Source organism: Platalea leucorodia, assembly GCF_965183815.1.
Source record: "Platalea leucorodia genome assembly, chromosome: 11".
NCBI lineage: Eukaryota > Metazoa > Chordata > Aves > Pelecaniformes > Threskiornithidae > Platalea > Platalea leucorodia.
In genome coordinates this window covers 17185708-17211060 of record NC_138833.1, presented here as the reverse complement: position 1 = coordinate 17211060, position 25353 = coordinate 17185708, and the positions used below count along the sequence as shown (strand labels likewise).

At 46.1% G+C, this 25353-nt stretch overlaps 1 protein-coding gene across 7 annotated transcripts in view; it reads left to right on the top strand.

Moving 5' to 3' along the window:
- Window positions 1-22454, top strand: part of PRELID2 (PRELI domain containing 2) — a 30335-nt gene extending 7881 nt beyond the window's left edge. For 3 of the 7 annotated variants that reach the window (XM_082324015.1, XM_082324019.1, XM_082324021.1), the window contains 5 exons: window positions 107-164; window positions 2258-2331; window positions 3908-4068; window positions 8826-8931; window positions 10863-14885. In XM_082324015.1, coding sequence (XP_082180141.1) covers window positions 107-164; window positions 2258-2331; window positions 3908-4068; window positions 8826-8931; window positions 10863-10928 — 465 coding nt within the window. In that variant the 3' untranslated portion in view covers window positions 10929-14885. Of the gene's footprint in view, window positions 1-106; window positions 165-2257; window positions 2332-3907; window positions 4069-8825; window positions 8932-10862; window positions 14886-14924; window positions 14991-15434; window positions 19467-21829 lie in introns of those variants that run through there. The other 4 variants (XM_082324018.1, XM_082324016.1, XM_082324017.1 and 1 more) reach the window with 4 other exon arrangements.
- Window positions 22455-25353: the final 2899 nt, after the last annotated feature.

Below are 25353 nucleotides of genomic sequence, written 5' to 3'. Positions count from 1 at the left end.
TTGAGAGAAGCTATGAAACTGCTTCTGACTTGACAAGTGACAGCTAGCAATTTTCTTTTACCCATGTGAGAAGTGGTAATCTTTACCCTATGCATTTTTATCCCAGTATCCCAGTCCCATGGAGAAACACGTCAAGGCTGTAGAAACAGTGGAAGAGAAAACAGGTAAGCTGCCTGACTTTTCTTACAGAGCTAATTAAAATTTTTCATAACCTTTAAAAATAATGATGTAATAGTTGTATTTTAATAGAAGCTGGGCACTGCAGACATGCCTGGGATTCCTGCGTGCTGGACATTGTCTAAGCAAGGCCAAGAAAATATTACCGCCTCCCCCAAAGTGTGTGTTTTAACGGCATTAAGAATTTGAATTTTCAGCTTATTCAGAGGCCGTTGGACACGTTACGCCTGGTTTCTCTGCAGTATGTTCTTTTGTTGTATGGTTCCTTGGCGTTTCTGTGATGATTTCCATCTGCAGTGCTCCACAGATCAGGCGTAAGGCCCTTGGAAGGAAGCACAGTGAGCTATGTGGATCAAGCCTCGGGCGCTCCACAGGCATCGCACTACTTGGCTTTCATGATCCCTGCCTTCGGAGGGATCGCTTGCTGTTTCACTTCCCAGATGAGGAGGTAGTTCCAGGAATCGGAGACTTGCACAGTGGCCTTGTAGGATGCTGACAGTCAGAAAGCAATCACAGATCCTCAGTCTCTTGCTTTATCAGTCAGAATTCCTGAAATACCAAAAATCAGATGTTACCACTTCCCAGTCATATTGATGGGAAAATAAATCTGCTCTGGTCAGAGCGCAGTTGTCAGATCAGGTCTGCTAATACACGTCTATTTTAGTTTTCCAGTTGCTGAGCTTGCAGGAAATGTTTGCAATTAGGCACTTAAGGTAACATGCCTGTGCAGAGGATGTATTAAACAGTTACGCTGGTTACGTGGGTAACAAGTACCATACGACTTTGTGTGGAAATAACCACCTTTCTTCCTAATACGGGAACTGTGGTCAAATACTCATTTGGGATGACATAAGAACTTGTGGACTTTAAAGTCTTATTCCCAAATGCTTGTGGATGCTCTTTATCATACATTTGGAGATATCTTCTGTCTTGCAGCTCAGGTTTAATGGTGGCTCTTAATTCCAGGCTCTCTTTCTAAGCAAGGTTAGTGAGCTTGCCCTGAGATTCAAGAAAGCTGAGCATTAGTGCTGCCATTGCTGTTTTCTTCAGGTGCAGTAAACCACTCTTCCCCTAGAATGCTTTTCTGCTCTACGTTGCGTGGAGATAGATGCTCCATATTATTAAAATGATGTGTTTGTTAGAGTTCTGGAAACTGAACCCCATGAAGTTTTCATTGCACAGATCCCACCAAATGCAACTGTTCGAGAAGGTACTCTTTTATCCTGGAGAAGTCTTTAACCTGGGCTGCCTGCCAGCTGGCTTTTCGTTCGGTAGCATTCTGTTCTTTATCTGGGTCATTAAATATTAAAAGGCAAAGTGATTCTAAAAGCCAACCCTTTTTTGGAGATACTAAATAACTGTAATTTGTTTCCTAATAGATAGTTTTGTCCTTGTCATTGGGTCCAACTCAATACAAAAATAAATGTGTGATGAGACAGGACCGTTCTGTAAACCTCGTAGACAGCGTGTTTGCCCAGAGAATGAGCCTGAGAATATAAATTGGGGTGGGCATAGAAATAAACTAAAACTTAGGTCTGTATGTTGGTCTGGTAGCTCAGTCGCCTGAGCTTTTCACTTGCCCCAGTCATCGTCCACCCAGTGCCACCCAGGAGCAGGGTTCTCCAGTGGGTCCTGCCAGACTCTGGGCGGGCTGTGGAGGGAGTCCTGTGTGCACCCACGCAGCCGGGCACTGGCACCGGCGCTGCCTGCAGTGCTTTGCTACCCAGGAACGCCACCATAAATGCCAGTAAAATGTTTGTACCGCGTGCCAGATAAGGGGGGTCTGGATCACAGTGGTGGATGCAGATACCTTCCTCCTGAGGCAAAGCACAAAAAGCCCATAGCAGTCTTATTTACAGCTTTCTGTCTGGCAAAGCAGCAGAAATACTGGGTTATACTTAAAAAAAAAACCCAAAATCCCAAACCACCCACCCCCCCCCCGCCACGCTCTGATAATTTACCAGCATTGCTCCTTGTGTATTTGCTGTGCTGTGAAGTTTTCCAGCTACTTTGTTTTTCTTAAAAAAATGGTAATATTTGCTGCTGTGACTCTTCCCTTCTGATTTTCTTTTTTCATCAGATTTGTCTACGGGGATTATTTACCGAAGGAGAATTGCAACGTGCCAGAATGTAATTCCTGAAATTTTAAGAAAGGTAACTACTTTTAGAGAAATTTAGTCAAGTTGTAAAACCTTAATGCTTCACTGTGATTTATCTTATTTAAAAGGATCACATTTCCTAATGATGTTTTTTTTTAATTAGAAAAGCTACTTTTAAAGAGAAGTTAAGAGAAAAAAATTCTTTAGGAACTGACTTCATATTTAACTTGAATGGACAAAATTGGAGCCTTGAGCACACCAAGATATAACTGGTGGTGGTGGTTGTTTTACAGGCAGTAATGGGCTTTTAACTTTTGTACCTGGAAAAAGTAAAGATGTTTTAAAATGGGGGCCACAGTGTACAGCCATTGCCTCACCCCAATATAATAATCTTATTGCTGTCAATGCTCGTGATTTTTGTGTGGTAGACGGTATTTTTATAAAAGCCCAGTCTTGTGGAACTCAGCAAGAAGGCAGGAGCTAGTGATAAACAGTGCGTAATTATTTCTAAGCTGAGCTCATGTATTTTGGATGTCTGATCCATGGCTCCTGAACACATTGCGTTGTAATCTCTCACAAATCCATTCTGTAAGTGAATTCAGAGGGAATTAAAATAATACTTAATGTGCCTATAGCATGTTGCAAGTTAAATATGGCATCATAGGGTCCCTATAAAGAAGGTAAAACATGATTCCTTAAAGGCTGTAGAAAACATAAGGACCTGGGTTGTGCAATCCCATAGTGTCTCTCTCTTGTGTCTCTTTTAGTGACAGTCCTTTCCTCACAGTTTGTTATGGGAGAAGAATTAGCCTTAATTTATTATTTGTTTTTTTTGCAGAGTATCTTGCAGCAAATAGTCTGTATACAGAAAAGTACATTTACATTCATGCATGGTTAAATAACTGTACTATTTCACAGCCTGCATGCTTAAAAGTATGCATGTACTCTTTTCCTGGTGCTGACGACTCTGTATGTTTTTGCCTCTAAACATGTGTTTGTCTCTTCCAAGCCTCACCTGCCAAGGCGAACCTATCATTGCCCTAAACATGCAGAATGTAAATAAACCGATGGTGAGATTTTCATCCCTTCTTTGGCCCACGCTTGCTAGATCAAGGTCACTCAGGTTGACAAGTGGGCTCTCAGAGGAGGAGGCCTCCTGGGAGAGAGGAGCTGGAGCGGGGCATCAGCCGCTGCGCCTGGCAGCAGGAGCCTGCAGAGGTGCAAGCCTTTCTCCTGCCCTCGTGGTTTAGCTGGCGGGTTTGGCTGCCTTGCATGTAACTGTTTGGAAGTGGCTTCTGTTATCCTTTGTTGTCGTAAATTAGCTGTCAGCAGCAAGAGAGAAAGCATGAAGTGATGCAGGTAAGTTGGCCTGTAGCGGTCTTGGAAGTGCGGCTGGGGACTGAGCAGCTTCCCTAGATCTTGGAGGGTTTGCATGGCCTTTAGTAGATGCTGAGGAAGTTGATTGCTCTCATCAGGGCTAACCACAGCTGATGTGCCCTCCTCCTGAATCCTCAGTTTTATACTCTGAGGCTAGTAATACTTTCAAAATACTGAGAAGTGATTCTACCTTTTTTCTTTCTTTCTTTCTTTTTTTTTTTTTTTGAAAAAGCTATAATTATTCTGTTTCCCAGGTCAGTGTCTTAAAAGTGCCCGACATCTACTTGGAAGAGGAATCTTGGCTTAATATGCGGAAAAGAAACATGGCTATGAAAACTCATTGTCTTACATGGACACAGTATGCGTCTCTGAGCGAGGAGTCCGTCTTCAGAGAGAGCTTGGAGAATCCAAACTGGTGGGTGCTGGCCTCTGGGCGTAGCAGTGCCCCTGTGCTGGCTCAGGGCTGCCACTGCAGGCCCATGGCCCTGAAAAAGGTTTTTCTGTTTCCTTTCAAATGCTTGGAATGAGAGGGGTCTGAACAATAATTTCTTTGGTATGTCTTGAATGCATTTGAAGCAGCAACCATAGATGTCCTGTAGCTTTCCTCTGGCTTGTTTAGATGCGAGGTTAGGTTCTCTGGCCAGAGCACAAATAATTGCTGGAAATTAATTTTCTGTGTGTTGCTCTGCAGTCATAGAAGGCTGCCTCGCTGTTCCCGCACAGCAGGCGTAGCCAGAGCATTCGTTTTGCTCTCGTATCTACCAACAGATGCTTGGACAGCAGTTTAAAAATTATCAGCTCCCTCATGCTTGCCAGCCATTGGCATGGAGCATACTCGTTCCCAAGCAATTTTCTTTCTCCGGTGTCTGGCCCGCTGTGCCCGAAAGATGTAAGCTGCTGTGGGACTTTGTCTGGGAGATCACACATTTGTGTTTGTGCAGAGTGGAGCCTAGAAATGCCTTAATGCACATTTACAGCAGGAGCAGAGTGGAATTTCTAATTCCTGTAGGATTGAAATGAGCGGGTATGTGATACATGTGACTGTCTTTAAAAAAAGATTTATTTCCAGCTGATGTCAACCCCATTAATTCTTACTTTGTTCTGGTGTCTCTTGTAATTAGTCGTTATTTTTGCCTTGTGATGTTCCCTGGGAAGTGTGGCAGGGTTGTCCATGTGACTTCAGAAAGCTCTAAGCATGTTTAAGAAAAACCCCCACCAACTTCAGATGAAATTAAATTCCTTGTGGCTCAGGCATTTTTGAAAGCCTTATGCTGGGACCTTGCTGTTTGAGGACACGTTCCCCTGGCTTTTTAAACTGGTTTTGTTTCAAAAGTTTGCTGGGACCCCCTGTCCTTACTGAGGCTTCCTCTGCATCAGAGTTGCATTGCAGCTGTAGATGTTGGTCCTGTTGGTGTAGAAACTCTTAACTACTGCAACTGATCACTCACTCATGCCCTGTTTTCAAGACTTTTCGGTTCCAGTTTGGCAAAGACACTGTCCTCAGCGTGCTGCTTCTGCTCGTGCAGGGGAGTTGTCCGAGCTTGGTATCACCACTGCTCGCTCTTACCTTAAAGCATACTGTGGCAATCGGGTAGGCAGAGGCGTAGCTGGGCTCCTAGAGCGTGATTGCAGCCTCAGCAGGTCCACTTATACAGGCTTTCAGTGCCTGCTGGGGTGACAGTGCCTCTGGAGGTACCGTGGGCACCGATGCAGGTCAGCAGCTGCAGCACATAGCTGCTGGAGCCCACGGACCTCAGCCGCGCTGCCCTGGCCAGGTAGGTTCAAGGATACCTGGGTGAGCCTGTGCACACCGCTGTCACCTCTTCAGGAGTCTTACGGAGGTAATTGGGTCTAACAAATGCTGGCCGGCAAAACAGGCGTGAAGTTTCAGCTGCGTGTAGTATACGTAGGGAAACTGACATTTCAAAATGTAAATTTTGAGTAGATGAAGGAATTACGCAAAGGGCGTAACATTAGCAGCATGCTATTGCACTGGGAAGAAATAAGAAAACACACAATGTGGAGACTCGAGTGATTCTGATTAGTACATTATGCCCCTAAAGAGAGAACAACATTATGAGAATGATGGTAACCTGAGTACAGACAGAAACTTGCCTTTCTCCCCTACTAAGCACTGCTGGGCAGATTTCAATAGCAACCTCTGGAAACTCTTCAGGGCACTAAAAGCCTGAAGAGAATGAGAAAATTCCGCACCTCAGTCAGGCACCGTGCATGTGTTATAGCGGGCTGTTTGTTTGTTTAATCAGCTTTAACATGACATTGTTAAGGATGCTGATAAATGAAAGCAGAGTGCAGCTTTGCTGGCTTGCATCTTGATCAGCCTTCGACCTGCATCTCGATCAGCAGGTCGACTGCCTTCGCCTCTCCCCGCATCTCCCCGGTGTGTGGTGGGCTCCGCGCCAGGCGCTGCCCGCTCGCAAGCCAGCAGGGAGCTGGTGGCTCGGGAGGTGTCGGGGCGGTGGGTGCAGGTGTCCCTCAGGGTGCCTCGCAGCCGCGGCACCCGCAGCCCTGCTCTGTGCCTCTGCAAGGAGATCTCTTGCCAGCGGGGTCAGTGACAGAGCTGCTGCTTTGCAGAGCTGCAGCCTGGTGCCAGGCACACGTGGTGGGGTGATGCTGATGAGAATCCAGAATATTTCTACCCCTGTGAGATGAAGTTATAACTGTCTGTGCTGACTTCAGCCCAGCTACTTTGTAGACCAATACGCTGTACAAAATCAAACCACGAATCCAGTCCCTGCAGGGACCGTGGCTTAGACGTTTAGCAGAACTTCATCCATAGGACGTGGATTAGTTTACCCAGTTTGAGATAGGCAGTTACGTCCTTTATTATTATCAGCTAGAGAACTGCAAGTCAGGGAAGGGAGACTATAACCTTCCTGATGTCCCTAATGGAACTGGGGCAATTGAAGTGATGCTTGCTTAGTCGCAAACAGTCAATTTAACCACAGCGTAGCTCTTGCTCTTAATGTCAGGTGGTTATTTTGTTCTAAATAAATGTGAGCACAGTGATGCCAACTGCTGCATATTCTTACAGAGTGAATTATTGTGGGTGCTTCCAAGCAGAGCATATAAATGTCTGAAAAGATCTAGTAGCAAACAGACATTACTGTAAATAAATTCTAAACCATTGAAAAAGGCATAATGAGGCATATCTGTGTATTCAGAGGCCAGAAAGCACCTGTGTTGTCCTCTTGGCTGAACTCCTTCAAGACACTTTTTCTTTGTTTTCCATGATTTAATTGCTGTTACAGACAAGCATCTCATCTCGATGTCTAAAGTCTGAAGAAAGCCAGTTAGTCCCCAGGGGCAAGGCCTGGCTGCAGGCAGAGCTGCAGGCAGGGTGGGTCCAGACACGAGCGGCGTTTGTCTACAGAGGGTCCCGGGCAGCTTGCCAGCGCTGCCCCGGTGTTCACCGGCACTGCCCGGGCGTTCGCCGGCACTGCTGCGGGATGGGGCTCCGGAGGGCTCCGGGGCTCGGAGCTTTCACTGCTGGTACATCAAACCAGTGTGAATCTTGTCAGCTGCTCTCCTCCACTTGCATGCATACGTGTTTGGGTTAGTAACGATTGCTGGAGTGATTCAGTGGTGCTTACCCTAAAAGCGTGTGTTACCTACGTTACGTGTGAGCTCGCTTTCCATCCAGCTGAGCTGAGCGGCATCCGTGTTGATGGGGAGGGCTCTGGGAAGAGTTGTCTGTGCACAGTGTCAAACCGAAGTGGAAAGTTAGTGGCAAAACTCCCCTGTAACTGCCTGGATTTATGTTGAAGTTATGTATTGGCAAATTTCCATGTGTCTGGGCAGGTTATATCTGTGTTTCTGCAGTGGAGAATCCCTGTGTAGCTTGAATTTTGTCTCTGGTGTCATTTGCCGTCCCTCTGTGTTTTGGTTTGACTGCTTTTCCCCTCCCTGCCAGGAGCAGTTCTTTGTTTTTTCATTTTGTATCCCTCAATTGCCATCAGATTCCTTTTATTACCCAGCGCTTTCCCTCATTTCATACAGCCCGAGGGAGCTGAAGTCTCTTGCAGCACGGTGGGCGCAGGGTGAGAAGACGTCTCCCTGATGTGGAGAGATGCACGTGATGCACGAGCAGTGCTTGTCAGCTGGAGATGGGAATTAAAAAGATCTCCTGTACAAAAGCTTCACCTTTTGAAGAGCCTTGCACTGGATGTAACTTTTAATTTAGTTTTGAAAGCCATGCAGGCTTTGGAAACTCTCCCTGACACTATCTGAACAAGAATATTGCTAGACTTTTTATACTAAAGACACTTTAATTAAACTCCCATCATGAAAACAATTAGACCAAATTTGCAGTACTTAACTAGTCAATAATTTAGTAGTTGGATCTCATTAATAGACTTCTGCCTGTGACTGTGTTGTAACGATGCGGCATTGCCAGCTGTGTGCTATGGAAATCAATCAGAGATCAATATTTTCCTTGAGCCTCCCTTTTTTGTCCCCTACAATGGTGAAACTGCAAAACGAATAAATAAATCCCAACCGGAGCAGCTGAGTTCAATATTGGATTTTTACTGCTGACATCCATCGTGTGGTTGGGGACAACTTCTCGCGTTCTCCAGCTCCTTCACTTGAACTCCACGCGTTTGTCTTCTTACTGAATTGCATTGACGGAAATAATAAATGGTTGTGGCCCGCCAAGGGCATTGGTGGTGCCGGCTTCAGGTGCATGCTGCGGGGATAGGAGCGGGGGGTCCTCTCCTCACTGTTACCACTGCCTCTGTCTAGCTTGGGTGGGACGATGTCCTGAGGACTCTATAAAATCGTGCAAGTGCATTTCACTGTGTCTGCAGTTGGCTTTCGTGATTCTGGAGATGGTTGTTGTGTCCTCTCCAGACCTCTCTCTGTGTTGCTGCTCTTGGGGCTTCTCCAGTAAGCGCATGTCTTGCCTGAAGCGGAGTCCAGCTGGACCTTCAGCAGTGCTGACTGCGGGAGAGGGTCGTTACAAACCTCTCATTATGCTGATGTTCCTGTATCTCGTTACGTTCGCCTTTGAGATTGTCATACAAAATATGTGAATGTAAGAGGTGAATCCCTTACTTGGGTATCAAACGCTAACTTTCTAACGTAGAGTTTACACTTAAAGTTTACTGAGTAGACAGAAAAATAACAGGGTGTTTTGTTCCCCTTTCTTAGGACAGACTTCACACAAAAAGGCAGAATATCAGTTACGGGGGCAGGTTTGCTCAACTGTGTGTTGGAAGCTTTCGCTCAATCGTTTTTAAAACAAGGTGTGAAGAAGGTAAGTCATTTATTCCTTGAATTTCTTCCCCAAATTGTATTCTAAATTTTTTCACATCACCAGACCATCTGGGCTCAAAATTAAATTGATGTTTTAAGTCTGGATTCTTTACATCTTTTAATTGTTGAGAAAACATTTGACCTTTTCGTTTGTCTGCAGAGAATAAGCAGAACAAAAATGGGTTTAGTTTTATTATGGTAATAGTTTTATTTCAAATACATTTTAAAACACAGCATGTATGACTGTATCAGTTTCTGTAATTCATTCTTATTCCTGATTTCCCTCAGGCATTGAAACAGTTCTTCTTCCTAATGCCTCATTGTACCAGCTAATACTGTAATAATAATTTGCAGTTCTATAGCACCTTTACACTGAAATAGTCAAAAGTAGTCAACATGAATTTATATCATGTCACACATTTTTCTGCAGTCATGTTAGATTTTTTTTTGGCAGCTTGATGTATTTACAATAGCCACAGTCAATCTCCCTGTAGCAGTTCTGTATACTTCAATAGTTCTGTCTTTCAGTAAGAATTATGAAAGAGGATAAGAGCTATCCAGCTATCCAGCAGAGCATCCCAAGGGAGTTAGTGTTCAAAGGCCTTTTGTTTCTGGGAGTCATGCCATATTGATAAACTAGGTTTAACAGCAACGTCTCCTGAAGCGTTCATTGGGAAACGAGGTTTCGTGGAAGTCTTGTTCTCTGGAAGTTTGTGCCTCGAAGAGGTTTGGGGGTTCAGGTTGTGCTGTGCAGACTGTTTAAAATTTACACCTGCTGAAAAAGGAACGAGAAGGAGAAGGAAGGAATATTTAGTTAAACCTTTTTAATGAGAAAGTAAAAGAGGGTTATTTTGCTTTTTTTTTTTTTCCTTTTGTTTTTCCACCCTCCAGTTTGTATCTTGTTTCAGATGAATGAAAGCATGTGTATGTGCCTGAAAACATGGCATTTTCATGGCTGGGCTCATGAATCTTAGGTACTGCAAGACTATAAAGAACCTGTATTTACCATTATTCATCATTTTTTAGTTGCCTAATGGAGAAATTTGTTTTTCAGATGAACTTAGATGTCCACCATTCAGAACATGCCTTATGCCGTTTTTTAATTATTCATGGAGACGAAGTGGTTAATACTGTTGACGGTTTCTTTTGTTTTAGGATTTTTTGTTTTGTTTTGGTTTTGTTTTTAAGTGGCCGTAGCAGTGTCCTGTCTTTTCTCCCACTGAAGTCAGCGGGTGTTGGGGTGCGGAGCCTGGGCAGCACCCGCAGTCCCTTCAGACGCTCCCCAGCGGGGCAGGGGCTGGCAGCCCCAACCTCTCGTTCGTGCTTCAGAAGCTCATTTTGGAATCTGTGCCCCAGGAGCTGTAGATGGAAATGTATTTCAAACAGCATGACTATTTATTCATTTGCTTATTCTTGATAACTATAAGATCTTTTTGTTGTGGCTTTAAAAGAAAAAAAAAAGACAGAAGTAGACAGCTATGCTAGTGTAAGCAATGACTGTGAGCAATGAAACACGTCTTGCCGGCTTATGACAGCGTAGAGCTAGCGGATAAAACAAACTAGCTCACAGTATGTCTATAATGCTGCATTAGAAATCCTTTAGCAATTTTGGCTATGTCTGCAGATCTGTGAAAAAGAAAAATACAAGCGCACCAGATCTGGTATAAATGTACAGTCTTGCCTGGTTTTTCCCCCGCCTCCAAAACATCCGTCTCCCGAAGGCAGCAGCTGTATCTATGCATTTCATTTCTTCTAAGCTGTTAGATAGGATTCCTTTTGTGGCTTGGCAATAGAGTAGTTTTGAGGCACATTTTACTCAAATGTAATAAATGGCAGTACAACGATGATATTTAAAGTTTTAAAATATATGTTGCATGAATGACAATGCTTGATAAATGTTCTTCGAGCTTCCATTTACTTCTTATCTTCCAGTACCCGATCTGCATCCTTCCTAATGGCCTGACCGAAAGGGCATTGCTTTTCTTGCACCTGGTATAATTGGTTGGAATATGTAAGGATGTTACTTTCAAAGCCAAACCATGATTCCTGCTTTATCTCCTTGGTCCTGACAGCAGTGCACTTCTCCATCCGTCTGTTTGGAGAGGCTCAGATGAGATAAGGGAGTAAGGAAACAGTGGGAGGCAGCAATGTGAGGGGGCAGAGGAGATGGAGTAGGGGATGAGCTACATGAAGCGCAGGAGAAAATACTGTATGAATATTAAATTTTGTGAATGACGACAATAAAGTTCATATATTCACACAGTCAATTGTTAAATACCTTTATTTTATAAAAAGAGAGAGAAAAGTTACTATTCATGAAACTATTCATGGACACCAAAGGCACTGATCTTTTTGTAACTGAGATATGAGCCTATTCTGTGGGTAGGGTTTTTTTAATGCCTAACAGAATGACAGTGACATTTTATGGCTCCTCGTATTTGTCACATTTCTCTTACTCCAACTCTCAACAAAAATATAGGAGATAAAGTTCTCCTGCCCTGTTTTTGTTTGTAGAAGTCATTAGTGCATTTGGGTGGAAATTGCAGCGTTTATGATTTTTTTTTTTTTCTTACCTGTTCAGAAAAGGTATTAATGAATGATACACACCCACATTATTGCCAATAAAACTTTCCTCCTGAATAATTCAAAAGTCTGAGCAGATATGCCGTTAAATCCCAGCTACCAGCACAGCCCATTCTGGGTCTGTTGGCGAGAGCCTGGCTTCCTTCAGAGAGGGGAAAGGACGCGCCGTAGTCTGCAAGCGAAGTCTGGGAGAAGCCTCCAGCCCAGGAGGGGTAGTGGTGGCCCCTAAAGTCAGCCTTTGTGTGTGTGAGTTTTTAAAATTTGTTTAAAAAGTGGCCTAATTAGTTTGTACGTGTCTAAGTTATGATGATCCCTGCCAGTGTGAAGCAGTACAGATGACAAAGTTATGAGCGATTTTAAGGCCACACAATAAAGGAACATTTGTAGCAAGAAACTTTTGTTATGTTGGTAGGTGTTTTATCCGTTGCCTCTTAAATGTTCCAACATTTCTGTCATTTTCACTTCTTGGTTTCTTTTTTAGATTCCTTTTGCTTGACTTGAATATATAAGGAGATCGAAATTAGAGGCCGTGATGTAGTGTTTGTTAAAGGATGGAGCTGAGCTCAAATAACAAATATTTAACTGAAAAATGTTTTGTCATGGTTACAAAAAGAATGAAAGGTATTAGGCGCTCTTTTCAGAGACAGCATAAAATTTTCTGCTAGTGTGTTAAAATGTTACCTTGCTTTTGTACTGGCAATGGAAATGAGGTATGTGCTGTAATATGCATTGCCTTCATCACATGCAAACAGGCCATTTATAGTTTTTCTGTACATCACTTAACCTCTTGTTTAAAACTTGTAGTGTTTGGTAAAGATGTAGAGGATGTTACAGATGCGATATATTCTTTCCGTCCCTATCAGCTGGGCGTCCAGTCTGGCTGCTGGCAGGTATTCCAGATAGAAACATAGGCTGCTCAACAAGTCTGCGGTGCTGGAAACTCCTTAGGCTGCCGTTTCGTGTTTCCTCGTTGTCCTGCCACCCCGCTGCTGGGTCAGTGTGCCCGCTGTGGTTTCAGCGTAAGGGCTGCGGTGACAAAGTGGCACTTGCTGGAGGATTCACCTGTAGCCGTTCCTGAACTGGGAATCTGCTGGGCTCCCATCCCTTTGAGTGCTTTGGGGTATTACACCAATAAGGGCTGTATGTAGACACTTATGGCAGGATAGCTTCTTACAGTAGCAGAGTACCTCCACCTTTGAAAAATAAAACTATTCTATGGTTTGTCCGTCAAAGAAGCTTTTAAGCTGCAGCTAGAGAGGTGCAGAGTTTAATGGGTAGGCAATGTTTGTTCTGCATTTCAAGTGCATCATTGCACTCCAAGCAGTGTAAATTTAGCTCCTTTAAGCCTGATCTCCTGGGGCTGAGATTTAAGTGTTTGAACTTTAGTTGAAAGGAATATATTGATTAGGCTTTGATTTAGTCGTTCCTTGCTGAAAAGATACTGGGTAATGACTTGTACCTGCCCTTTCGTATTTTATTCATTTAATGGAGTCCCCTCTTATTCCCCTTTTCTTCCTCAACACCATTTTGGCTAAAAGTCTGCAGTGCTATGAGGAGAAATAAAAGAAAAAGCAGTTGTCACACTGTGAACATAATTGATTCAATAAGTAACATTTTTAAATTCCCTAGGCCAACCTCTGAGTCTTCACTTATGTCAATTAGTGCTTCATTCTGTAAACAGTGGCATGTCCAATTTAGACCAAGGTAGTCAGCTTATTGCCTTCTACAAAGAATAGGCATGGAAGATGAACTGTTTTTCATAGATGTAAAATATCGTGTCCATTTTTTTGTAGGGATGTGAAAAGAAATTCTCTTGACCTATTTGTTAAAGTTAATTGTCTTTTTTTACCTCCTCTCACAGTGAGTCAAACTGAGAAATCCTTTTTCTTTTATCTTGACAAACAGAGAGCATAGTAGGCTAAGCCTTAGCCCCACACAGGTTATAGCTAAGCTCCAACCTTGCTTCAGTCCACAAGATCTGACCAAACATTAGAGGTAGGGTTGGCAAATTACAATTTCAGTACACAGACAGAGCCAAAAAGTGGGAGAGGGAGAGAGGTTGTGGATTTTCTTATCTAAAGTGAGTGGTTTTTTGCTTTTCACCAAATAGGAAGCTGCTTCTCTCTCACTTTGTACTGAACCTTGAACTTAAATTAATTTCAAAATAGCGAAGCGTCTGGCTGCGGAGCAGCCTGTAGCTCTGACGTGGGAAGAGCACTTGGTCGCAAGCTTCCCCCCATTTTGCAGGTGGCTGCCCTGCTGTGGGTACTTCAGTGGTTTGCACCCGCGCAGCTGTTGCTGGTTGGTGAGCGCCTAGGGCTCATCTGCAGTCAACCCCCCAGACAAACAAAACCCCTAGGTTCAACCTACATTTTGCTTTAATTAACAGTTCATTGTTTGGTAGCTCCTCCTTCCTTCACAGATCAGTCCCGGAGAAGAAATATTCACCCTCATGGTCCTCTGATGGCATTTTTTACTTCATTTCAATATTACTTTCCTTCATTATAGAAATAATCAGAGGGGCTTTTATGGGGAGCTTTCATCCTCGCACACCCAATTGCATGCAAAGGACACGAGTGATGGTATTTCCATTTTAAAGAGGGATATACCAAAGTGTAGGGATGAGAAGTGGCTTGGTCCAAGCAAAGCAGTGGCAGAACTGGAATAAAATGTGTGACCTGATCAAGTGCCCTGGCTTTGTGCAGCCTTGACATGGAAGGGCCTGCAAGCTGCGAAGGGTCCTCTGTCCCCTCCAGGTTCCTCCTCAGCAGCCTGTGCCGTAAGCGCTCCTTGTGCCTCCCGGGCAGCGGGGAGAACTGCACTGAGGTAGTGTGGGACCATAAAACGCCATTTCTTGTTTTTTAAGGCTTTACTGGTATGTTGTCGGGTGCCCTTTCTAATGTATGAAATACTTATCTGATCTGATCTGAATTCTCTCAGTACCAGGAGGCACACAAGGCACGAACATCGTTCTTCCACTTCGATCGGTCCGCGGCTGCGTGCTCTGGAGTCAAGGGCCACAGCGCAGTCTTCCGTCGGTTTCCCCCTCAGGACACGACCGATCCAGCTCCATCTCCTCCTCCTCACTTCGTTACCGATTTTCTCCATCCCCGCCATTTCTGATGCTCGTCGTTTCTGCAACTTTTTATTTTTTTTTTTCTGGGAGGAGGTAGTTGGCCTCCTGCCCAACCCCCATGACTTGGAGGGCCAGTGGTTTTTCTGTCAGGGTGGCCTTCCCTTAGGCTGCGTTGGTTCGCGGCACCTTCTTCAATTTTATCCAGTGCACCCTCCAGAGAGGGATCCCCTATCCACCACCCAGGGGACGCGCCTTCTAGCCGTGCAGCCCCAGCCGAAGGATGAAATACTTAAGTTGTGTGTAAAACTGGCATTTATTTGTCCTTTTTTTTCCAGGGTATTAAAATAATGGAGACACTTCTTCAGGAGCAGTGTGGGTGATCGTGCTCTTATTGAGCAACTGTAAGTGCAACATCCATCTACAGATAAGAAAAGTTGTTCAGAGTTTGTGATACCTATTGCACATTGTGCTCCTTGTAGTTCTACAAATAAATGTGGGGTTTTTTTGTCCATTATAAATAGCATGCAACTTTTGAGGAATTTTCAAGAAAAATAATGACCTGCTGCAGTGTTAAGCTCAATACTGTTCCAGGGTTTCCGAATAGGATGTTGATGAAGACGACTTCTGCGTCCTGTATTTCATCCTCTCCTCTCTGTTAATATATCATGAGTGCGATAGTCCTAGTAAAATAAGATGTTAGTTTTGTCTAAGGAATTTTACTGAAAAGGAGTATCTGTGGAGGGAAGATCTGGTCAACTCTTAAATTAGCTTCAGAACAAGAGCAAATGGCTATTGATTACCTCCTAATAAATTTCTTCTAAAACTTATTTTCTCTGCTTTTGCAGGAGAAAATGTGTTTGTGTAGAGTTTCCTTGGAACCACATATCTTCATTGCCGTCAGAATTCCATGGCTGTTGCCTGAACTTTACTGGTACCATTTTATTGAGGAAAGAGTGTTTAATATGCACAGCTGGAAGAAAAGAAGACCACAGACTGCAAATCTTTTACAAAAGATTAAGGAATTGTGCTCCTTAAGGGAAGGTTGATCATGAAAATCACAGAGGAACAGGTGTAAGCTTGGAAACAGCATCTTCCTGTGAATCGGTGCTATAATCTCTAGAGACTGAGAATTCAGTAAGGGAACATAGAGCAACAAAACAAAAATAGCCCTTGTTGCTATGAAGACACCCTTGCCTAGTCAACCAGTTGCTTTGTGTCTTCTCAAGGGAGGTGTAAGCGCACCCCGTGCGCTGTTTATTTCACAGCTTAATTCTGTGGGGTAGAGGCTTCCTTCTACAGAAATGATCCTCAACTGTAGCAGCTGAGTAAGGTTACTGTTCCCTGCTTGAGCCGCTCATTACTTCAGTACTGATTGCTGTGTTGGAAATATTTAGTTATTATACCCCTGCCAGCATGATTATTTTCGGCTGTAAAGACATGCCTCAATACAAGTTTTGCATATATTTGAATTCTTTCAGAAAGTATTTCTCTCTTGTTGCTCCTGAATAGAAGAAGAAGAAACCTGGAGGGGAATTAATCAAGTGCAAGTAAAGTTCCTGACAAAGGGTGTCTCATACGCTTCTCCTCCTTCTCCGCACACTGCATCAGGGTAGTTTTATTTTAAACTTTTCATTTAAAATTCAGATAAGCACAAACCGTCTTTGATACCCTTTACTTAGTGAGGGTAATACCACACTTTACAAATAGCCCCACTAAAGCCTGTGTTTGTTCTTTGTGGGGATTTGAACAAGTTATTTGATTGCCCTAAAGCAAAATGATCGGCTTTGAATTTTTCAGGGTGGGTTGTGTTTTATTTTCTCAAATGTGATGTAAACTCTCAGTGGACTCTTCCTTATGCTATGCCTGAGTACTCTGGTCCTGCTTATTTCAATATTTAATGGTCTCAACTATCCTATTCTGAAGCTAAATGAGTACTACTAAACAGCCCAGCCACAGACTGTGGCCACGCGCCAGCTCTCCGGTAACGTAAATCTACGAACCTTTGCTGCCGTGGCTGGTGCTATAGGTTTACGCTATGGGAAATGCTAGCCCATACTTTGTGATGGAAGAGCCATGACATGGTCCTCAGGGAATGACCGTATATTGTATTGGCACAGCAGAACAAAATACTTTCCTTCATCTTTCTTATTTTGGTTGTTAACTGATTCTTGTGAATTTGGACTCTGAATACTGAACAGTAAATATTTATGAAATGTAATGGCCAAGTCTAAGTACATTCATTAGCATATTTATTTTTATTGAGTTGCTGCTTTGTGTGCCTGAGGAAATTATCAAATTACTTCTGTTTGAACTGCTCTGCACAAATTTAGGACTAACATCTATATTCTTGCATCACTCTGGATTTTGGAATTAGGATAGGAAGCATTTGCGTGTGTGTCCCCCCAGTGTAGAAGTAGTCTTTGAATAATGAAAGGCCAATAAAATCCAGTTTCTTCTTCTTCAAAGGCTGAGTTGCCCATCTGCTTACTGCTAGGTGCCGAAACAGAAGGGTTAAGCAAGATGCTTGTTGTGAGGCCAGGGAACGTGGTCAGGGTGGTGGAATCGCCTGGCCCTCGCTGGAGGCGGCAGCTCATCCCCCGGGGCTCGGGTCTGCCCCTGGCCTGCTGCAGAACGGCCCTGCTGGGCAGGGGAGCCACCCTGCTCCCTAGCTTCTGTTTTGAAGATCTTCAAGTGCTGTGTCCTGTGTTGGAGCTTAAGTCATCCCGCTGCCAAAAGGTGTCCCTGCATTTCCCCCGGGAGCAGTCACTGCTCACAGGGAGGTCTGAGGAGCTCTTGTCGGCAGGGCAGATGGAGTCCCTCAGGGTGCCGCGAAGTGAGTGATCGGGGACGTGATGGGCACGTTCCCTGGGGAGCGCGTGTGGTGTCACGGTATCGAACGTACGGATCAATCCCAGTGGGCAGTTAACTTCACCCATCTAATTTTTTTCAGAAATAACTTGCCTTTTTTTTGCTCTGTGTGTCTGTATGTTTCTTCCTGATGTGTATTGTCATACTAAGATGAAGATAAACATTTTCAGATACAGAAAATAATCTGACCAGATCTGCTGTCCCCTCTCAGGCTGTCTGTAAGACAGTGTGTCTTGTTACACTGATCTCCAGGCATAAAGAGAATCCCCTAATTGCTCAAAAAATGAGAAAGCTCCCTGTTCTTAAGTTTTATGTAATGTTTTATGGTTTATGTTTATGTTTTATGTTCAAATGTTTAAAACTTTCACCCACTGCAGTCATGATGGTTTAAATGATGATTTGACTTACTCATAGTATTCTTCCTGGGACCTGGACAGTGGGAGCTTTGACAGTGTTCGCCTTTAGGAATCAGTGTTCCCAGCAGCCCTGCCAGCCTCTTTTTCTAAATAACAGGATGGTGAACGAAACAGAAATACTGTTTTTCAGATTGTTTTATGAAACTAGTTAATATACACTTGTTTAATTGTAGCAAAGTTAAATTTCAAAATTAAGAAAATGAGTATTTCATTCTCTCAGTTGTTGTGTTGTAGTGTCCCATTAAAGCTCATCTGTGAACATTTCCATTAAAGGGTCATCGTCTTTGTCTAGTGTCTAACTCTTATCTCTGGTAGAAGGATGTTGTCTGCCAGATGTCAGCTGGAATTCATTTCCCTGTGTATAGAATACGTACACAAACAGTCAGTGTGTCCGTCCTGTTTGTCTCGAGATGTTTGTCATCTTGCTGGGTTTCGTTCTACCCCAGTGCTGAACTTTCCGTGGCTCTGTTAGACAAACCTTATGAAAACACTTTGTTACACGCAGGAAGTTAATTCATCTTCATGTGCTGCTTTTATTGACAGTTGCCTTTTCAGGTTTTTCCCACTGTGATCAGTCTAATGGAGCAAAGTTTCTGAAGCCTCTCATGTGCCTCAGGATCCTAAGCCTGGCTGCCTTTCAGTAAGCTTCAGACCCCTGAAAACAGGCTGCCGGTGCCTGGATGGCCGAGACCCCGGCGCCCTGGGAGAGCCTACAGCCTCCCCACCTGGGGAGATGCTGAAGAGGGGACACGGGGGCTTGGTCACCCCTTGGGTGCTGGGCATGGCTGCACCTGCGAAAGCAAATGGCAAAGCCCCGCAAGGACAGTGCGTGGGAGCTGAAGGGAGAGGAGGGGGATTGAGAACCTGGCGCTGGCTTTAGAAGGCAGTAGGGCATCTGAGGAGATAACAGATAAAAGGAACAAACTCCCAAGGGCAGCAGGGCTGAGCTGAGACAGTGCCCATGCTCCTGATGCAGCGGCACACGAGCAACCTTGAAGTCACTTACACGTCCCCTCTGTTCGAGGTGCCGGGGCATGTTCTTGGGGCTGAGCTGCCCCATGTCCAAAGCTGCCTCTTCACCCCATGCTGCATTTTCTGTCAGCTGTCTGCGTCCCTTCTCCAGCAGCTGATGAGTTGTTGTTTCTCATCTGTTTACTGTAAATACGCACAGGAGTCTTAAACATCCCACCCTCGCTCCTGGCTGAGGTGCGGGAGAATCAGCACAAATGCAGAAAAGCCTGTGAGTTTCCAAACCCTTCCTTGCCGTGGCATAGGCACAGCTCTGCTCAGCCTGAGCCATGGCACACGCTGCATTACAGCACGAAATCGAACGGTTGGCTCTGAGGAAAATAATTTCACTAGGAACAGGTTTCTGCTGTTGGTACTTAACTGCAAATAAACCAGTGTCAGGACTTAATGGGCTGCTTTGGTTTGTTCTTAAAACTGAAGCCCGGTGTGTTTATTGCAGACGTGAGCTCCGGGGAATCGCGTGCAGTGATGGCGTGGGGCTGGTCGCCCAGCAGCCTTCCCGCCCCCCCGGCGCGGCAGCGAGGCAGTGCAAATGCCTTGAACGCCCTGCAAGGCAGCGGGTGGGTAAGCAAACTGTCAGGCTGGGAAGCTGGCTTGCTGTATTTTTTGAAGAGCATGGTGTGCTAGGTATGATTGAACACCTTTACCCATGTGTTTCTAAAAAGTGACTTTTTCTGATAGAGGGGAGTTTGTTTTCTCCCCCGCCCCCAATAAAAAACTAAAATTCATGAACAAAAACCTCACAATGTTTGGCCAAAAAGCAAAAACATCATGTGGTAAGCCATAAAGTAATAACACTGTGAGACCTGTCTTAAGAGAAACTTTATAAATTAAAAGTAAAAAGGGGAAAAATCCAGCTGGTAAAATCTGGAAAAAATTCAGGCTGGGGTGTGCTGTGGGGTATCGCAGCCGGTGGGTGCTGGGCTGTAAAGGGCTGGGGCGCAGGGGGCCGAGCGGCGGGAAGGCTTGGGGGGAGCGCGCAGCAGGGAGGAGCAGCTGGGTGAGGTACCAGGGCCAGGAGCTCCCCGGGTGCGATGGGGTGGGATGGGTGGGGGTCCGAGGCCGAGCCCGGGGGCGGCAGCGGAGGGGGAGCTCTGGGAGTCGGGAGCAGAGAGGGACTGAAGGTGCAAAAGCGAAGCTTTACACAAAATATTCCCAAGTAACAAGCGATAGGATGAGAGGAAACGGCCTCAAGCTGCGCCAGGGGAGGTTTAGGTTGGATATTAGGAAAAACTTCTTCACCAAAAGGGTTGTCAGGCCCTGGCACAGGCTGCCCAGGGCAGTGGTTGAGTCCTCATCCCTGGAGGTATTTAAAAGACAGGTAGACATGGTGCTCGAGGACATGGTTTAGCGGTGGGCTTGGCAGTGTTAGGTTAACGGTTGGACTCGATGATCTTAAGGGTCTTTTCCAACCTTAACGATTCTGTGATTCTATGAAAATCACCCTGTGAGAAATGAATCATGCATCAGACTGAGTAGCAGAGGAGCGGGCAGTAAACCGGACCAGGAGGGAGGAACCAGCACAAGGATAAGGAATCGGTGTGGCCGCAGCGTTTTTCAACACGGTGACAACAAAACGCACTCTGTGGGCTGGGTGCTGCTGCTGCCACGCTGCTGGGAGCCCTGCCTCGCCAGTGCTACAGTGGTTCTGTTTAAAACACATCTGGAAGTCTGCCCTCCCCAGACCTGTTGCTTGTTTCCATCCTGACGAGCTGACAGCTCTGAGTACACAAATTAATTAAATTCATGATAGTTTTGCTGTGATCTAAACCCATTGTTTTAGAACTCTTTGTTCCCAGCTTTCAGGCCTGCGTTATTTTTTGCTGTGTTTATTTCTTGTTTTGTAAATGCTGTTTCATGTTTGTCTCACTAATGGGACAAACATTGCAGTAAGAGTGGCAAGATTTAGAGCACTTATCTGCTCTAATATTAATCAGTTGCCTTATTTGGAGCGATAACGGGGCCTCGGGGAAAACTGCATTTCTAGTTACCTTTGCAGCTGGAAGTGTGCTCGCTCTCCGGGGAAAGGAGCCCAGTGTAAAACTCGCAGCCTGCCCCCGCTGTGACATTGAGCACCCGGCTGGGACACTGGCGGGGTGCGTCCCCGGGCGCAGAGCGGGCAGAGCCCAGGCTGGCGGTTTGCATTTCCCCTTTCTGCATTGCACAGTCCCTTTTCGGAAAAGATGGAGGAGCCCCTGATGTCCTGCTGCAGCCCCTGCTCTGCTCACGCCGGGCATGGTGCGGCGCGTGGTCTGCGGCATGAGGGGCGTCTTGGGCGGACTCTCGGTGCGAGCTGAAGATCGACTGCTCCCCTGCTCTGCAGCTGAACAGTGCCTTAAACCATGGAAAGGTTTTGAAGGGGGCAGGTCATTAAAGCTCTTTAGGGAATCCTGCTTAGGAGAAGAGGCAAAATGTGTGAGAAAACTGAAAGGTGAATTTGGTAAGGGGAGTGTGGGCCAGGGATGAGAGCCCACACTGGCTTGGGGTGGAGGAGCCGGGCTGCGGCAGCGGGACGGGAGGGAAGGGGCATGGCATGGCACGGCACGGCACGGCACGGCACGGTGCGCTCACCCGCGGTGCTGAAGTCCGTGTTCTGTAGGAAGCAGAAGGTGCTCAGGAGGGCAGCGGGACGCCGAGGTGCCCAGGCGGTCACAGCGCGCCCCGGAGCTGCCGAGTTTGGGTCAGACCCTCCTGTGCCCCCGAGCACGGGGCTGCGGGCGCCCGCCGCATCTCCCCGCCGCTCTGCTTGGTCCCTCTGCTCCGGGGCAGCTGCGTGGGCGGGCGGTCACCTGCGGTCACGCTCCTGGGTTTTTTGAAAAAAACTTTTATGCTCATTTGCTATTTCTCAGTATCTTGCCTCATGGTTGTTTATGCATTCAAAATCTTTTTGCTGAATTTGACTGAAGCTTTGTTGGTTTTTTTTTCAGTGAATAAACCGCTCACCTTAGTTACTGGCTGGAAACCTGCTTTGGCCGAGAGCCTAAACCAGCCAACACTGGCAGGCAAGAGCCAGGCGCAGACAAGAGGCCGACTGAACGCAGAACACTCTAAATCCGTCTGATGCCATTATGCTTTAATTTGCATTAGCTGAAGAAACAAAGTGCCCAGATAAACGGGCTTGGCGCATTGGCACTGATCTTTTGTAATCTTTAGAAATCAAGTTTTAAGTGCTGAATACGTGGTGGACAGTATTTTCCTTCTAAAAAAAAGTCCCATTATATTTTCAAAGGAAATAAAGAATACCTGTGATTAGACCCTTTCAAAGAGAAAATAATTTCATTTGCTCCCATGATCAATTAGGAAAGCCTTGTGAAAAGGGACGTTGCCATCAGGAGGAAGGATGCTGTTCAGAGCAACGCATTGAAAAAACTGTCACATTTGCTGTTGCCTTGTAAACAGAAAGTGCTGTAAATGTTTCTGACATTTGAAGGGACATCACTGTAATCTTAGGTCACTAACACTGTCTTTGGGGGAAGAGACAGTACATTCCCACTGATTTTTTTTTGTTAACTGCCAGATGCCAGTTGTGTGAAATATAAATTGTTCCAAATGTCAGGAACCGGCTCTGCTTTGTGCAGTGTCCTGGTTTCAGCTGGGATAGAGTTGATTTTTTCTTCCTAGTAGCTGGTATAGTGCTGTGTTTTGGATTGAGTATGAAAATAATGTTGATAACGCACTGATGTTTTGGTTGCTGCTGAGCAGTGCTTACACCAGTCAAGGACTTTTCAGCTTCCCCTGCTCTGCCCGGTGCACAAGAAGCTGGGAGGGGGCACAGCCAGGACGGCTGACCCAGACTGGCCAAGGGGCTATGCCACACCGTATGGCGTCATGCCCAGTATATAAACTGGGGGGAGTTGGCCGGGGGTCAGCGATCGCTGCTTGGGGACGGGCTGGGCATCAGTTGGTGGGTGGTGAGCAATTGTACAGTGTATCACTTGCTTTGTATATTATTATTGTATTATTATATTATCATTACTACTACTACTACGACTACTACTATTCTATTTCATTTTACTTTAGTTACTAAACTGTTCTTATCTAAACCCACGAGTTTTCTGACTTTCACCCTTCCAATTCTCTCCCCCGTCCCACTGGGGTGGGGGGAGTGAGCGAGCGGTGGTGTGGTGCTTAGTTGCCAGCTGGGGTTAAACCACAACATGCAGGAATCAAATGTTTTGTTTTTCAAAGGCACAGGCACATTTCCAGGTGTGGAGCTGCTGGCTCCCACCGAGGATCAGCCCCGCGCGCCCGCTGCCTCGAGCAGGGGTGCTCCTGGGTGACCTGCGCCGGGAGGCAGGAGGAGTTGCCTTCCTATAGCTTTGGTATCTGACCACGCACTGCTGCTCCGTAAAGACAGTTTTGAGCGAGTGCTTATGGACCCGAAGGCTACAGCAGGATTTCTAGGAACATGGGTTGGTGTTCGGTGAGGGAGGGCGGCACGTGGGACTCCGCTGGGCGCCGCTGGGCTGCTGCCTCCCAGGGCACCAGGAGCCTGTGGAGCATCTCCTCTTCCTCCTCTTCCTCTTCTTTCTTCTCCTCCTCTGCCTCCTCCTCCCTGGGATGGCAGTTCCTAGGAAACAGATGCTCGAGAGCATCTGTAAAGCTGCAGAGGTTTAGTTTTGGGGTTCCATTACTAACCAAGCCCTGGGATGGGAGGGCTCGGCTTCACTCCCCCTTCACCCCGGCAGGCGAACTGGCCATCCCTGGCCCGTGCTCTTGCCAGCTCCGCGGCCGGGCCCGGCGCTCTGCCTGCTGCTGGGGCTGGAGGACGTGCAGCCACGGCAGCCTCTCGCCCCTTGCCACCCACTCGATGCGGCGAAGCTGCCCTCCTGCTTTCAGGCTCCCATCCCCACAAAAGCTTTCTCAGCTTCTATATTAACCCTCGTTCACAGTTTCTGCCCAAGCCCCTCTCGCTGAGATCTGAGCTGGGCGGCTGTTCTCACACGTGTTAGGAGGCGGTGTGCCTGTGAGCCACAGACTCGGTCTCTGAGCACAAACTTTCTATTTCCGTGGCGTATTCTCTGATTTCGCTGTAGAATTCCCTCACACCTATTTTGCACTTACTTTTGCTTCAATTCTCATTTGTTTTAAACATCAGTGAGTCTCCAGCCAGAGGAGTAGACCAGACTCCCTTTGGCAGTCTTGGTCTTTTGTAAACGATGCAGAGGCCGTTAAAGTGCCAGGGTTTTATATGCTTTTCCCATTGATATCGCTCGGAAAGACCTTGCAATCCAATTGCTCTGCCTTGATTGATTTGTTCTCATTATCAGCCCTGAATTATTTGCAGAGGTGAATGACAAGGCTTTATTTTCTCATAGTGCTTTATCTTTTTACAAAATGCATCCAACGAAGTTACTAATGGAAAAGCTTTTAACCTCCCGAGGCGGAGGGTGATCCTTGTCCGTTCGGGTGAGCGAGTGACACGTGGAGCTGAGTAATGCCGCGGGCTGCAGAAAACCCTGCTGCTGCCTTTGCAGCCCTCCCTCAGGTCACTGGGAAATTTAATAGACAGCCCAAGGTGACTGGCACAGCGGCGGGGATAAATTGTTTGCTTCGGAAATTAAAGAGAACAGAAAGGACAAATCTATTCCCCTGCTTTGGCGGCAGGGATGCTTAACCCATGTGTCCTGGCTTCATCGATGGGTTTCCAGGAGCCCAGACAGCTGGAAGGATGGTGCTGGTTGTGCTCCATGACAAAATGAAAAACAAACGGATTCTCAGGGACACAGGAGTAAATATCACTGTAGGCATGAGCAAAGTGAATTGATCCGGGCTGGCACCCCCAGCGCAGTGTCACACCACCCGTCCGTCCACCTCGGCAGCTCTCTGTGCCGCACGGCCGCGGCATTACCGACGGCAGGGGCTGAGGAGGGACCTGGGGATCGGGGGAGTGCTGGCTTCATTAGCAGGAGAAAAACCAAACCCGTGTATTGAAGGTAGAGTAGCCAGAGCAGTGCGAGTGCAAAGAGGCAATGGTTGCCAGGTCCATGAGCTATATTTTTAGGGAAAAAAAAAAAAAAAAAAAGGTCAAAGATCTCATTTTCAAAATAATGAAAAATGCATTTCACTTGTCCCCAGCTCTAGGCTTTGCAGCTGCCACGGCCAAGGAAGCAGAGCGTGCAGGGGCATCGGGTCGGACCCTCCCGGTACCGCGGACTGGGCACCTCTCTGGGCGAGTTCCTGCTGCCAGGTCGGGCTGGGCTGGAGAGTACATTTTAGAAAAAATGTGTGATGTAAAGTGTCTGGAGATGAGGAGAGCACCCGGCCCACCCAGCTGCTCCAGCACTTGCTGCTGTAAGCCCTTCACCTTCACTTTCAGATCTCTGTGCCTGTCAGACCTTTGTACACGGCCTGGAGGGCTCATCATCATCAGATTCGGTCTGTCGGTACTTACAGATTATGGCCAAGGCATTTTTTAGCCTGTTCTGAGAGTTAAACAGGTCTATGGCCT